Source organism: Nanorana parkeri, unplaced genomic scaffold, assembly GCF_000935625.1.
Source record: "Nanorana parkeri isolate BGI_ZX_2015 unplaced genomic scaffold, ASM93562v1 scaffold1038, whole genome shotgun sequence".
Classification (NCBI taxonomy): Eukaryota; Metazoa; Chordata; class Amphibia; order Anura; family Dicroglossidae; genus Nanorana; species Nanorana parkeri.
The window spans coordinates 422,513-438,279 of NW_017307306.1; the positions used below are offsets into that span (position 1 = coordinate 422,513).

Consider the following 15,767-nt stretch of genomic DNA (forward strand, 5'->3'; position numbering starts at 1 on the left):
TTATTTAATGTCACGCCCGTACCTGGAATCGATTCTCGGACCTTCGGTGTCTGGGTTGTTTCCTTGCTTCTGGAGCCACTGGGGGGGGTTTTGATTTTGTGATGACTTTTGTCACCGCCACCAACATTGTATGGGGCTCTGACCCCACCTACTGGTCAGCTACAGAAAATGATCTAATCTGCCACCTATAAATACTGTCCTCCCCTTCCTGTCTTTTCCCAAGTATAGGATTTGCTGTGTGCATCCTGGGTGGTCTTGTTGCTATATTGGAATCCTGGTTCATGATCTTTTGCTAGTCCCCACCTGCCTTTGGATTACCCTTTTGTACTGTGGTTCCGTTTGTTGCTGATCTGGCTTGGACTTTAACTCTGCTTATTCTGGACTACCCTTTGGACCTGTTGCCTTCGGTTTGTTGCAGACCCGCCCTGGATTCTGATGCTGAGTTCCCATTTCAGTTGGTACTATGTAATTCTACTTACTGTCTACTGACCCTAGCTGACACCATACTGCGAGTAGTTCCTCTCATTGTTATTGTATTGCTGGTCCTGTTCTGCGTACACTTCACTCATTGGGTCCCTGCATATCCCGGCTGCGTGATTCCTATCTGTCTCTCCACCTGACAAGGGTCAGGAAATTGGAGTGATGGGTGGGACTTTTGTCAGGCATAACAGTATACTTGTGTAATATATTTGCCTTCCAGGATCAGAGTAGAGCTCCACCCCCTCAATCAATCACATCCAGCGGTGTCACCTGACCTCTTCCTCTTTAGGCCATGAGGTTCAAACAATCAGTGTCTGTGTAATTTGTAAACACACTGGATCTCTGTTTCACACAGCCGTCTCCCTCCTTCCTGCTTGAGAACTAATCAACAGCAATGGAGTCTCATCTCGTCTCACTTCCCATCTGTGGCAAGCTAATACTCCTGTGAGATTATCACGTTCTAATCCACTGTTGCCGACTTGTTTATGTGTGTTCTCAGCAACGTCATCTCTACAACCAATTCCCAGTGTGTGCTCTCAATGAGATCCAATCTGCAATCATACTCTGTGTGAAGCCTGCACTGTTTAAATCTGCTGCTGCATTCTTGTGTGCACTCCTTGCATTATTGTTCCCTGCAAGTTCCAACCTGATGCTGCTGCCCGTGTGTACAACCTGCATTACCAACTCTACAAACTCACGTCTGTTGCATCAATCCAAAGTTAAGCCTGCATTTCCACCCTTGCAGCCATGCTCCAGACTGCACAAAGCACTCTCTCCTGCAGGGATCAGCCTTCCAAGCATCTTACCTTGTTCCCAGTGAGGATCCAACCAACCGCAAGTATCATTTATTCATATGCTTGTGACACATTCTCCTGTTGATACGAACTTCCCTTATGAATGGATACATGAGACCTATATGACGTAATGCAGGCCATTGAGTGACTTATACAATGTATCGTAAAATGTATGAAGGAATACAAACATGCGTTACTATTTCAAGATAGCAGTGTCGAGGACACAGGACTTGGTGTCGGGTCTCAGGCCGCATCCCGATCCCGAGCTGCGCTCCCGCAGCGGCGACACAACCACCTATGACGAGACAGCCTGGCGGGGCACGCCCCCTATGATGAGGCGGCCCAGCGGGGCACACCCACCTATGACGAGGCGGCCCAGCGGGGCACGCCCACATATGACGAGGCGGCCCAGCGGGGCACGCCCACCTATGACGAGGCGGCCCACGCCCCTGTGCGTCATGATGCACGCCCAGTGATGTCACTGGGGCTAAATAAGCAGGCTCAGCGGCCTCAGTCATTGCTGAGTGACCTTCAGCCTGTGACCAGTCTGCATTGCTCCGTATCACTTGCATTGCTCTGTCTCCAGCTTACTTCCTATGTGTTTGACCTGGCTTGTCCCTGACCACTCTCTGGATCCTGATTATGCTATTGTCTCCCTGGCTCTTGACCCGGCTATTCCTGACTACTCTCTGCATCCTGCTTGTATCATTGGCTCTCTGACTTTTGACCCGGCTTGTTCCTGACCTATGCTTGGAATCTCCCTGTGGAGCACCATTCCCAGCTGGCACCCAAGATTCCATACCCGACACCCGTACTGCTCTTGCCTGTGCATCCCCTGTTACACCCTGAACCCCGGGTACCAGCGCCCAAGAAATTCACCGGTGGCCGCAAGTTACGTGCGTTTAGTCATGCTTGCCAACTTTACTTCCTGCTGCAGCCACGCACCTTTGTATCGGAACAGACCAAGGTGGGGTTTATAATATCACTTTTGGCTAATGAACCCCAGGCCTGGGCCCACCGTCTCTTGGAACGGGACGATCGACTTGAATTTTCATCGGTATTTTTGGATGCCATGGCTCTGCTATATGACGATCCCCATCGGGCCTCCACTGCAGAGACCACTCTGTCCTCCTTGCGCCAGTGCTGGCGGGCCGTTGAGGACTATGTGGCGGAGTTTAAAAGATGGAGCTCCGACCACGAGTGGAATGATGCGGCACTCCGTTGTCAGTTCAGGCTAGGACTGTCAGATTCCCTCAAAGACGAGCTGGCCCGTGTGGGTGTACCAGATTCCCTAGATGAGCTAATCCACCTGGCCACCCAGATTGACCGACGCCTGAGAGAGCGAAGACTGGAACGCACCGGCTACTACCCAACCGACCTGGATGTTGCTGCGGGGCCCAAATTTCCTGCCAGCTGGGAACTCGATGTTCCGACCCGGTCCTCCCGCTGCGACCCCGGAGCCAGCCGAACCCATGCAGCTTGGTTTAACACAGGCACCATTGACCCCGGGGGAGAGGGAACGACGCCGTCACCTGGATCTTTGCCTCTATTGGGGGGGTTCCAGGCATTACGTACGTAACTGCCCCATCAAGAACCGTAAGTGGCAACAGACTCATCCTGTCTCTGAGGTCCGGACCGGCCACCTCACCTCTCACCTTATTGTTCCTATCTCATTACAGCTGCCAGAGAAGGTCCTCCAGATCTCGGCCATCCTTGATTCCGGTGCCTGCAGTTGCTTTATGGACCTCCAATTCGCTCTTCTGCATCACATTCCCCTGCAACCCAAACTTCAGGAACTCCTAATTTTTCTGGCAGATGGCACTGCCCTCAAAACTGGACCAGTTACCCAGGAGACCGTTCCCATTTACACCCAGGTCACGCCAGAACACCATGAACTACTCCACTTGGATATCATATCCTCACCCTTGTCCCCTGTCATACTGGGAATGCCGTGGCTCCAGGTCCACAACCCACTGATTGATTGGAGCACTGGGACGATCTCCTTCCGATCCTCCTATTGTCTACAGAACTGTTCGCGGCCCGCTACTGTTCAGAACCTGGACCTCTGCCAACCAGTCTGGGATCTCGAACTGAGACAAGAGATCCCCTCGATTTATCACGATTTCCTTGATGTTTTTGACAAGCGGAATGCGGACACTCTACCTCCATACCGGGCATATGATTTCCCCATCAACTTGCTACCCGGAGCTGCCATTCCCTTTGGGCGCATCTACCCACTATCCGAACCAGAGCTGGCAACACTCAAGGGGTATATTGAGGATAATTTCCATCAAGAACCGCTACCCCCTTCCCCTGATTCCGGAACTGTTTCAGCGCCTCTGTTCCGCAACCATCTTCACCAAGTTGGATCTACAGGGTGCATATAATCTCGTACGTATCTGTGAAGGGGATGAGTGGATTTCGTACCCGGTTTATTACGAATACCTCGTAATGCCCTCCGGCCTGTGTAATGCACCAGCTACCTTCCAGCACCTGATGAACGACGTCTTCTGGGATTTCATCGACCTCTTCATCATAGTATACCTCGATGAAATCCTCATTTTCTCGGCCTCTCTAACCCTGCACCGGACGCATGTGAAGCAGGTGCTCTGCCGACTTCGACTGCATGGCCTATACACGAAAGCCGAGAAATGTGAGTTTGAGCAGTCCTCAATTCAATTCCTCGGACTGGTCATCTCAGCTACTGGCATTTCCAAAGTCTCTGCTATCCTGGAGTGGCCTCCCCCTACAGACAAGAAAGGGGTGCAGCGCTTTGTGGGCTTCGCCAATTTTTATAGACGATTCGTACAGGATTTCTCCAAGATCATCACTCCAATCACGCAACTTACTAAGAAGGTGACCCACTTCCACTGGCCTGCAGATGCTCAAGCCGCCTTCAACCAGCTGAAGCTCCGCTTCACATCCGCCCCCATTCTGAAATATCCGGATCCCGGAGGTGGCGGTAGGGGCAGTGTTATCTCAACGCCAGGGCCTGAAGGCACTTCTGCACCCGGTAGCATTCTTCTCTAGGAAGCTGAGCACAGCAGAAAGGAACTACAATGTGGGCGATCGGGAGCTCCTGGCCATTAAGCTGGCACTGGAGGAATGGCGGTATCTGCTAGAAGGGGCAACCCATCCAGTCCTGATCTATACTGACCACAAGAACTTAGAATACCAAAGATCCGCCAGACGCTTAAGACCTCGGCAGGCCCGATGGGCACTCTTCTTCTCCCGATTTCGCTTCCACATAACCTACCGCCCTGGATCACGCAACGGGAAACCTGACGCCCTATCCGGTATGTACTCGATGCTCCCAAGCAGCCTGACACCATTCTCCAGACCAACCAGTTACTACTCCTGCAGGACGACCTGCTCTCCCGCATCCGACAGGCATCTCGGGACGCACCACCCTCCGGTGCCTGGAATTTGTACCAACAAGATGGTCTGTACCTCCGGGACGAAAAGGCTTTTGTGCCCGAATCGGTACGATCCGCTATTATCGGGCAATGGCACGATACTCCATTGGCAGGACACTTCGGTGGCCGCAAGACAGCAGACCTGGTACAGCATTTGTTTTGGTGGCCTTCAGTGAACTTGGACTGCCGGAACTATATTCTCCTACTGCGGCCACTTACGATTCCAGTCCGTCTCTGGACCGCTATTTCAATGGATTTCATTGTAGAACTACCACCCTCTGAAAACTGTACTGCAATCTTTGCTGTTGTGGACCGCCTCTCAAAGATGGCCCACTTCATTCCGATGCGGAGGGTTCCCACGGCAGAGACTCTAGCTAGCACTTTCATATAGGAGGTGGTGCGCCTTCACGGGGTTCCCACTGATGTGGTCTCCGACAGAGGGGTCCAGTTCACCTCCAGGTTCTGGAGAGTTTTATGCGAAGCCGTGAACATACGTTTGAGTTTTTCATCTGCATACCATCCTCAGACCAACGGCCAGACAGAGATGACGAACCAGACCCTGGAGCAGTATCTTCGCTGCTTCTCCACGTTCTCCCAGGATGATTGGGTTTCTCTGACCCCGCTGGCGGAGTTTGCCTATAATGTGCATTCAGCCATCAGACAGTCTCCGTTCTTCTCGAACTACGGCTACCACCCCGTTTTCCTACCCACGTGGGTACCGGATTCCACAGTACCGGCCGCTCAAGAGACCGTGGACTTCCTCCGCACCAACTCTGTCTTCCTGCAATAAACTATTGCCAAGGCCCAGAAGGACGCCAAGAGGGCCTTTGACCAGACTCGTAGGGGTGACCTGGACTTGCGAGTCGGAGACTTGGTCTGGCTGTCCACCTACAATCTCAAATTAGCCTGCCCCTCTAAGAAACTGGGCCCCAGATTCATTGGGCCCTTCCCAGTGGAACGCAGGATCAATCCGGCTGCCTACCGACTAACCTTACCAGAGGCCTACAGAATCCATCCTGTTTTTAATGTTTCTTTGTTGAAACCTGCTGTTCCGGATACCTTCCCTGACTGCATCCCTGACACTTCAGGGCCCATTCTGGTGAATGGCGAAGAGGAGTATGAGGTAGAGGCCGTCTTGGACTGCCGGAAACGCGGGGGCGTGGGACAGTTCCTCGTCAAATGGAAAGGGTACGGGCCTGAAGAGAACTCCTGGGAGCCCGTTGCCAACATTCATGCTCCCAGACTCGTCCGGACCTTCTTACAAAACCATCCCGAGAAGCAGTACCAGTTGGGCGTCCGGAGACCGCCCCTTAGAGGGGGGCAATGTCAGGTCTCAGGCCGCATCCTGGTCTCGAGCCGCGCTCCCGCAGCGGCGAAACGCCCACCTATGACCAGGCGGCCCGGCGGGGCACGCCCACCTATGACGAGGCGGCCCGGCGGGGCACGCCCACCTATGACGAGGCGGCCCATCGGGGCACGCCCCCGTGCATCATGATGCATGCCCAGTGATGTCACTGGGGCTATATAAGCAGGCTCAGCTGTCTCAGTCATTGCTGAGTGACCTTCAGCCCGTGACCAGCCTGCATTGCTCTGTATCCTGTATCACTTGCATTGCTCTGTCTCCAGCTTACTTCCTATGTGTTTGACCTAGCTTGTCCCTGACCACTCTCTGGATCCTGCTTATGCTATTGTCTCCCTGGCTCTTGACCCGGCTATTCCTGACTACTCTCTGCATCCTGCTTGTACCATTGGCTCTCTGGCTTCTGACCCGGCTTGTTCCTGACTATCCTTGGAATCTCCCTGTGGAGCACCATTCCCAGCTGGCACCCAAGATTCCATACCCGACACCCGTGCTGCTCTTACCTATGCACCCCCTGTTGCACCCTCGGGGGTCCACAGACGGAACTGCAAGGGAGGTCCTCCTTGTCACTTCGGGCTCGCACCACGGTACGTAACACTTGGAGAGAGTACTGCACTACATATATATGAGTTAATACAGGTTCCTGCGAGTGCATTATACAAAAACTGCATAAGGTAACGCACGTCATTATCAGTTGACATTCTTCCACATGTGTTTTGTTACTTGGCTTTTTCCTCTGAGTAATTATTGTACCACAGCTTCCGCAGTTGAGATTCATTAAAAACCTTAATAGATACTACAACTTGGGCCAATATGGGCCTTAATGAGCTGGTGCACGCAGTCTCTCTTCAGGGGTATCTTCTGGGAGAGCATGCCAACCAGATGAAGTCCTTGGAGGGAAAACTTGTGACTATCACCTCTATGTTAGCTACATTGATAACTACTCAGGGTCGGCTCCTGAAGCACCTACTATTTTAGGGGCTATGGCTAGAGAACCTGTTACTATGTCTGAGTCTCCTGCTACTCCAGCCCCTAAGATTCCACTCCAAGAAAAATATGATGGTAATCCTTCTGAGTGTCGGGATTTTATCAACCACTGTCGGTTACATTTAAGAAACCAACTTTCTGTCTTTGCTACTTCACATGCCAAAATTACCTTTTATAATATCATTGCTTAAGGGTAAAGCGTCCTGGGTGTCGCCCCTTTTGTAGAAGGATTCACCTCTGCTGGCAGACTACCACAATTTCATTGAAACTGCGTCTGCTGCAGAGGCCAATATTCTTGATCTGCGCCAGGGGCAACGCTCTGTAGCATCCTACGCCATAGCATTCCGTACATTAGCTGCAGAGACCTCCTGGGGTAATAGCGCCCTCAAGACCTCCTTTCGTAGGGTCCTGGCTGATCGCAGAAAGGATGAGTTAATCTTCCGCGAGGTTCCTGAGAGTCTGGAGGATTTCATCAACCTATGTATTTTAGTAGACACCTGTTATGCTTAAAGTCAACTTGAAAGGGAGAGCCAGAGGCAATATAATCCTTGCAGATCTGTTTACAAACCACCCTTTTGGCAACCATCTGCTCCTGCCACCCCCCCTTCAGTCTCTCCTGTGGAGGACCCCATGGATGTAGGAGCTGTGCGTTTGTCGGATACTAAACATGCAAAACGTTGGACCTATGGTCTCTGATTATACTGTGGAAAGCAGAGGCATTTCCTGTATTTATGTCCTGTCTGGGCGGAAAACTTTCAGGCTTAATAGGTGATCGAGGAGCCCCATTAGGCCATATAATTCTGAAACCTCTTGAGGAAAGACTATTAGTTCCTATTACCCTGTCCTGGGAAGACCAGTGCTTTTTATGGATTCCGGTGTAGGTGGTGTGTTTCTAGATGTAGCACTGGTTAAAAAACTTCACATTCCCACTATCTCTAAAAATCTTCCGCTCTGTGTAACCACTTTAGGAGGAGACCCTCTAGACAATGGCCTTATCACTCATGAATCCAAGCCTCTCTCAGTCCTGCTCGGTGCCCTTCATCAATAATTTTTGTGTTTTGACATTATTCTGTCCCCTAGACACACGTAATTCTGGGATACCCTGGGTTAAATTAACATAAGCCATCAGTTGACTGGTCCTCTGGTCAAATTTCAGACTGGAGCACCTCCTGTCTAACTCGCTGTCTCCAAAAGATAATTCCTAATAATGTGTTCATCCATAAGGTGTATATCGATTCTGAAATACCTGATGCTTTTGCTGTTTTCACTGATGCATTTTCTGAAAGGGAAGCTGAGGAGCTCCCTCCACATCGTTCCTATGACTGTGCAATAGAATTGCTTCCTGGTGCTCCTCTACCTAAAGAGAGAACATATCCTCTTAATCCTGCTGAAACTAAGGTGATAGAGGGACAAATAAAAGACAGCCTAAATACGGGTTTAATTCGCCCTTCCACTTCTCCCGTGGGTCCAGGGTTCTTTTTTGTAGAGAAAAAGGATGGGGGACTTAGGCCCTGCATTGACTACAGAGCTCTCAATCGAATTACAGTAAAGAACCGTTAATCACTGAATTGTTTGACCGTGTCCAAGATTCCGAGATATGTATACGCAAAATTTCCATATTTAAACAAACGGTAATACCCTTTTTGGGATACATAATTTCATCTGAAGGATTTCAAAAGGATTCCAGCAAACTCAATGCCATTTTACAGTGGCCCAGACCTGCTACCTTAAAGGAGATCCAGCAAATTATCGGGTTCTCTAACTATTACAGGAAATGTATCAAGAATTTCACCAAGATACCTGCTCCTATTACTGCTCTGACTAAGAAAGGGGCCAATTGCTCTAAGTGGTCTCCAGAAGCATTGGAGGCATTTGAACGCTTAAAGACTGCCTTTTGCTCCGCCCCTATTCTCCGCTATCCTATGCCGTCTGCTCAATACTTCTTGGAAGCTGACGCCTCCGAAGTAGGTGCTGGGGCAGTGTTATCGCAACATGACCCTGCTTCCAGTAAGCTACATCCTATCGCCTTTTTCTCAAAGAAATTCTCCATTACTGAACAAAATTATGATGTTGGGAATAGGGAGTTTTTGGCTATGAAGCTCGCATTCTCCTAATGGAGACATCTAGTAGAAGGTACTGAACTCCCTGTTGTGGTACAGGCAGACCACAAGAATCTGACCTATTTGGAGACAGCCCAAAGACTAAACGCCAGACAAGCCCGAAGGACATTATTCTTTAACTCATTTCACCTTTTTGCAACTTGCATCCCTGGGACTAAGAATACCAAAGCCGATGCTGTGTCGCACCAATTCCCTTGTGAGAATCTTTGAACTGTTCCTGCACATATCATACCACCAGAACGAATTTCTCCCTTTTGAAACCTCTGGTTTGGTGGCCTACCATTATACCTAATGTCATAACCTTTGTTAGAGCCTGTACTGTCTGTGCAGCCATCAAGATGCCTCTATCTCTTCCCCAAGGATTACTTTGTCCGCTACCTGTACCTTGTGCTCCATCTTGTAACGGCTAGGTCAGGATATATGAATCTCAGCAGCGGAGTGTGCCTAGCTCAAGTGAATTGTTTAAGGGTATGGCTTCAGGGTCGAGCTCCAGGCGTCACTCTCAAACATAAACGGAGAGTTAGGAGCTCTACCATCATGTGCCGCAATTACTTCGGGTTAAGTGGTGATGCACACGAGTAGCCCCAGGGTATTTACAGCATACCTGGGTTACAACTGTTATGTGTGGTTCAAGCGGGTTCAAATATAGTACTACTTTGATAAGGTGTACCAACAAGAAGAGTTATCAGCACTTGATTCAAGCAGGCACAATAATAGACTTTGGTAAGGAGTATCACACAAAAGGAATATCAGCACTTCCCCTTTAACTGGTGTGGCTCAGATAGTAACTAGGCAGTCCATACAACAGTTTGCATGAGATCACAAGTAATGACTTTCAGAGAGCTCTATCTGGGACAGGCTGTCTCAGACTAAGCTATACTTGCTATTATATGTCCTAGCACAACGAGGGTTCTTCCAGGTAACAGGTCCAATAGTCCAGGAAAGGGATCTCTGGTTGTCAGCTGGCGTTCACTGGCAATAGTGGAACGCCATACTGATCTTTCTGTCAGCCTTTTATAGGGGAGGAGTGTGGGAGGAGCTGCTGACGTCATAGGGGCCGATGCGTTCCACGCTGGAACGCATCGGCTCCTCTACTTCCGTCCCGCGGCTTGCGCTCCACGGTGGAGTGCAGCCACGATCGTTACACATCTACTCATATTAGTATGAATTTAATTGTTGATTTGCCTGTCTCCAAAGGTAATACTGTCATCTGGGTGTTTGTTGATCGCTTTTCCAAGTTAGCACACTATATCCCTATCAGAGCCCTTCCCTCAGCTTGAAGCTTGGTACAAATCTTGTTTGAGAGTCATCCGTTTACACGGTATTCCAGTGGATATTGTTTCTGACAGAGGGCCGCAATTCATATCTTTCTTTTGGAAAGCTACTTGCAAACATCTGGGTATCAAAAATTCTCTGTCTTTTGGATATCACCCTCAATCTAATGGCCAGATGGAGAGAGTTAATCAGGACTTAGAAACCTATCTAAGGGCATATATTAATGCTGAACATGACAATTTGAGTGAAATGTTACCCCTGGCTGAATTAGCACATAACTCTCTTTGGCACTCTTCTTTAAAATGCTCTCCTATTCAGGCTGCCTTTGGGTACCAACCTAGGGTTTTGCACTTTTAGTCTATTCCTGTGGAGTACCAGCAGCGGCCAACATGGTGTCCAGATTAACTAAGCATTGGAGAGACATAAGGAAAGTCCTGCTTCAGTCAACTTCCAGGCACAAGAAGTATGCCGACCGTCACTGAAGACCTGCTCCCCGTTTTTGCCTAAATCAACTTGTATGGTTGCCTGCAAAGAATATCAAGTTGAAGCAACCCTCTCCAAAATTAGGTCCCAGATATATTGGACCTTTCTGCATTCTTAGCCAAGTTAATCCGGTGGCCTATAATCTGTGTCTACCTAAACACCTCCGGATTCCCAAATAGTTTCATGTATCCTTGCTTAAAACCTTTTACAAAAATTGATTTTCTCAGCCCTCTAGACGTCCAAATAATCAGCATAAAATCAGCAGCATCAGAAGGTTTCTTCATCCTATGTTACTTATGTGCACATTGGGTTGAGGAATTATATGATGAATATTTGGACTGAACATGTGAGTAGAATGGATTTGTTGATTTTTAGAAGTCTTTTAATAAACAATAACACATGAGGAGAAGGTGTTGTCATTTTCTTTCCTGAATATGACAGTAAAGACTTTACACAGCAGATTTTGCCATATGTCACAGTATGTAATTTTCACTCAATCATTAATAAATATAAGTATAAATCTGAAATAAAGACTTTCTTAACAAAACATGATACGTGGGGTTTAAAAAAAATAAAATGTTGTTTAGAGGGGAAAAAAACTAAAATCATCTACAATGGATAGGTTGATACAATTTACAGATGAGAAATTAAAAACCATTATCATATTAAAATACTTGTTCTATGTATTCCTGTTTTAAGTTAAAAATTTCATGAAACAGATTTGAATATATAAAATAATCATAAACATTTAATTCTGTCATTTTTTACATAAAGTCATTCTGAATAGGTAAGTGAATGTACCTTAGGGTCTGTAGTGAGCATAGGGATGGAAGTGCAGCTGCTAGTTTCTTTGCCCCCTTTCCCGTAATATTGTTTTGTGATAGGCTGCAAAAAAAAGAACATTTTTGTCAATTTTATATTTATTCTAATATAACAGGTTATATATATAACCTGGTTGATGTACATAGAGATTAACATATGTAGACATCTCACTGCTGTGTCCTATGGATAACTATCTCATTCAATATTGTTATAAAACAAAAACTCAGGAAGCGAGGAAGAGTGCTAGCTCAGCCTTTCCTCTCACGCCCTGAGCTATGGCAGTGTCAGGAGGTGCCTCTTGACTACCTATTGCAGTCGAATGCCACATGTATGCAGCACGGACATGCATAGCTGTGTTTTTCCATCAGCTGTACTGTCTGCCACTATATAGAGAGGAGGGTGGCTCTGCTTACAGTAAAACAACATATGTCCACATAGGCAGTATGCAGGGCAAACTGATCTGCCCAACACTGCCAAAATAGTTCCAACATCACATTTAGGAGATACTGCACTCATGCACCTCACTGACCATCACTGCACCCACACACCTCACTGACTGATTTTTGTCTAACCCTTTGCTTGGCGTACATTACGGGACACAGGAAGTTTTAAAGGGTTTCTAAACCCTCACGGTTTTTTTGCATACATCTACTGCTAGCAAGCAGTAGATATATGCAAAAAGTAAAATAAAAATAAAAAAACGCTTTAACAGCGGTTTAAACTTACCTGTGTCTTCCCTGGGCGCTCCGTCCGAAAATCTGAAAATTCTCTGGCGGCCGCAAAGCATTTTGTGGGCGGTCGCATGCGCAGTTCGGATTTTTGGCAAGGAGACGAGGAGAGACACAAGGTAAGTGTATGGACGCGTGCAACCGCATGCAGACACCGTGGGACAAAAAGTGCCAACAAGGACAGAGGAGTCAGTGCTGGATCGGAGGCCTGCAGCAGCACTGGAGAGAAGGCTAAAAACTACAGGAAAGAAGAAAAAGATCAGAATAAGAGACATAATTTAAGGTAAGTGCTTTAATTAACGTTGGCGGTAGGGAAAACAATATTTGCCTTTAATGTCACTTTAAGGAACATTGGGTTATGTTGCTGCCTTCAAGAGATTGGACACTGGCAAACAAGAGCTGTAAGAACAGCCCAGTATAACTCCCTTTCCCAGCAAGCCCCAGTTTTGTAGCAAGCAATAATAGGAGTGAATCATAACAAAACAGAGGGGAGGGACCTGTGTCCTGTTATGTACTCCAAGAAAATAATTTTACAAGTCCTAAATCCTATTTTCCTAATAATACATTAATTGGACACAAGAGAAGCACAAGAGAATTCAGGAAGACTGAGGTGTCCAAAAGACGTTCAACTGAGGGGTGGGTGACAGAGCAAACAAAATGCTAAAAGGTCTACAAAAACCAACAGGTTAACAGAGGGGGCTCAATAGAGTCAGCATAGCCACCTGAAGAACCTTACGGCCAAAGCTGACATCACTTGAAGCCTGAACATCCTCCTAGTAAAACTTAACAAATGTGTGAACTGACGACCAGGTGTCAAGACTGTCAAACGGGAGCTGTACCTACCTATTAAGATCCTATTGTGTGTATCACATCCAGACAATGGAGGGAAAACTCCCTAGGATGTGTAGTGGCAGTACAGAAAAATGATAGAACAATGTCCTGGTTAAGGATTGATGACTCAGAAAGTCCACCTACCAGTTTTCCACACCTGGGATGTAAACTGTGGTCAGGGCTGGAATATAAAGCTCTGCCAAAGTCAAAATCAGATGCACTGCAAGAGGTCTGGTGCTATGTTGGCATCCATCTTGAGAGGAAGGATCCCAGCACCAGACTGATTTGTGGGATTACATATGGAATTTTTTTAATCGAAGGAATCTTTTTAGAATATCTTGAATCATTATGGGGCTGTAACCTTTTGTATTGGGGATAGCGAACAAGTTTGAATAGAAACACTGGAAGCTTCCCCTCTCTAGAGCCATGGCTTTGACCTCTTGAGAAATGAACTGCTTTAGAGAAGCGTAAAAGGTCTGCCTTAGATGTTGACAAGTTTGACAACATAAAACTGGGTGGAGGCAGAGACTGAAATTCTAGTTTGTAGACCCTAGATACAATGTTCCAGACCCAGGCATCTGAAAATTCCTGGGACCAGATGGCTGTGAAGGCAAAGAAACACCCCCCCCCCCCTGACAAGTGGGGGCATCCCCTCACTGAGAGGAGAGCTTGCTTCCAGACTTGGTGGATTTGGGGGTCCATGGCTGAACTGAGTTCAGGCTTGGCCGTGGACCTGGAGGCCTAAGAGAAGCGAAAGGAACTCTTTCTTTTGTCTCAGGAGCAGAGGGTTTACTTGCTGGCGAAAACAAGGATTCACCAAAAAAGAGTTCCCCAGCACAGGGTATCCAAAAAAGATGCTTTCTGCACTGAAGCTCTGCAGACCAACATTTGACCAAAACAGTCCACCACATAAGCACTGAAAGGAGGCCCATTCTGGATATCTGGCAAATCATATCAGGTAGTCATCTCAGGCAGGAGCACCAGGTGTTGGGGTACATAGGGATCCATCAGTATGGATCCAGGCTCCTGTGACATGGCCTTTGTAACATTAATAGCTCAACAGTGGTTTTTATATTTCATGGGTCACAGCCGTGGATGGAGCATGACGGTCCAACACATACTAAACTGCAAGTTTATATAGGTAAACTCTGGAAATGTCAATTTGATATACTTGTATGCACAACTATCAAACTTGAGGTTAAACAGTTCATGACATTAAGTTGAATTAGTCTGGAGTTACTTCACACCAAATGCAATGGTTAATCACTTTTAAGAATGATACTTGCGTTTATGCATTCTTGGGTTTGAGAGGTGCACAGGACTTGAGGTGCTGTGGAGCAGGGGCTTGCCTGAAGATAGGAGGGATGGCTGAATAATAACGCAGAGCTGCAGCATGTCTGCAGGACAGGATGGAGGGATAATCAAGCAGAGCTGTAGCCTGTGCGCAGCACTAGATGGATGGATGGATGATCAAGCACAGCAGTAGGATATCAGCAGCACAGGATGGACTGATGATCAAACAGGCCTGCAGCCCGTCAGCAGACACAGGATGGTAGGTAGTAATGACAATCTTTGGGATACTGTGAGCAGGTTACAGTGAGGACAGTTCTGGAGAGGTATTGCACGGCATCTTCACTTTACATGAACGCCAGGCAATTGAATCTGGTGCCTTAAGCCAGGTAGGAGGGAGGAGCAGAGTGACACCGTAAATGAGGAGGCAGGGTCGATCAATGAGTCTGGAACGAAGGACAGGTGAGTACGTTACAGCCTTTGACCAAACAGAAAGACTTTTGCAGATGGACATGGTCACAACAACAAGCCAAATAGTAGTGCCTGCAAGAAATAACAAGGCTTTATATAGGGCTTTCGGTCTTTTATCATCAGTGTCCCTAAACACTGATAAGTCTTCTACAGGAACAGTTGAAATCTTGTTAAGACCGGAAATGACTAGGTCTACAACAAGGACAGCCCACTTTTTTAAGAACCCCTTCTTCAATAGTATATTGCTGGACAAAATTGGTTGAGACATTTTTAGAGAACATAAGCCAGCGATTTCTGGTAGGGCTAATGAAGGTAGCTCTAGGACAAGGCACACATGCACCACATCAATTGTGATCCAAATGGTATCCTTAAGTTTTGGATATATGTCAGCAGACTGAAACTCCTTGTGTACTCAATCTTCAGAACCGGAGAAGGTACTATCCTCATTTTCCTTTATGAGAATGTCCAGAAGCAGCTACAGCCAGAGGAAGACCTGAGATGGACTCTGGAGGAGGCTCACTTGCAGCCTCTGAGGTCCCAAATCAGGCTGAAACCTTCTCCATAAATTCAGACAAAGTCGTCAAGAACACCTCTCTTGATAAGCAAGAGAAAGAGGCTACCCTTCAAGAAGTACAATCACTGGAGACAGTGGCCCAGGCTTTCAAAGACAGGAACCCTAGGGGGTGAGGTATGCTGCAGACCCCCCCCCC

At 47.6% G+C, this 15,767-nt stretch overlaps 1 protein-coding gene across 1 annotated transcript in view; it reads right to left on the reverse strand.

Moving 5' to 3' along the window:
- Nucleotides 1–1,321: 1,321 nt before the first annotated feature.
- The window catches only part of CIITA (class II major histocompatibility complex transactivator), a 70,574-nt gene continuing 56,128 nt past the window's right edge, over nt 1,322–15,767 (reverse strand). Inside the window, exons 5-6 of the mRNA XM_018567376.1 lie at nt 11,717–11,800; nt 1,322–1,349 (exon numbers count right to left, since the gene is read on the reverse strand). Coding sequence (XP_018422878.1) covers nt 1,322–1,349; nt 11,717–11,800 — 112 coding nt within the window. The remainder of the gene's footprint in view (nt 1,350–11,716; nt 11,801–15,767) is intronic.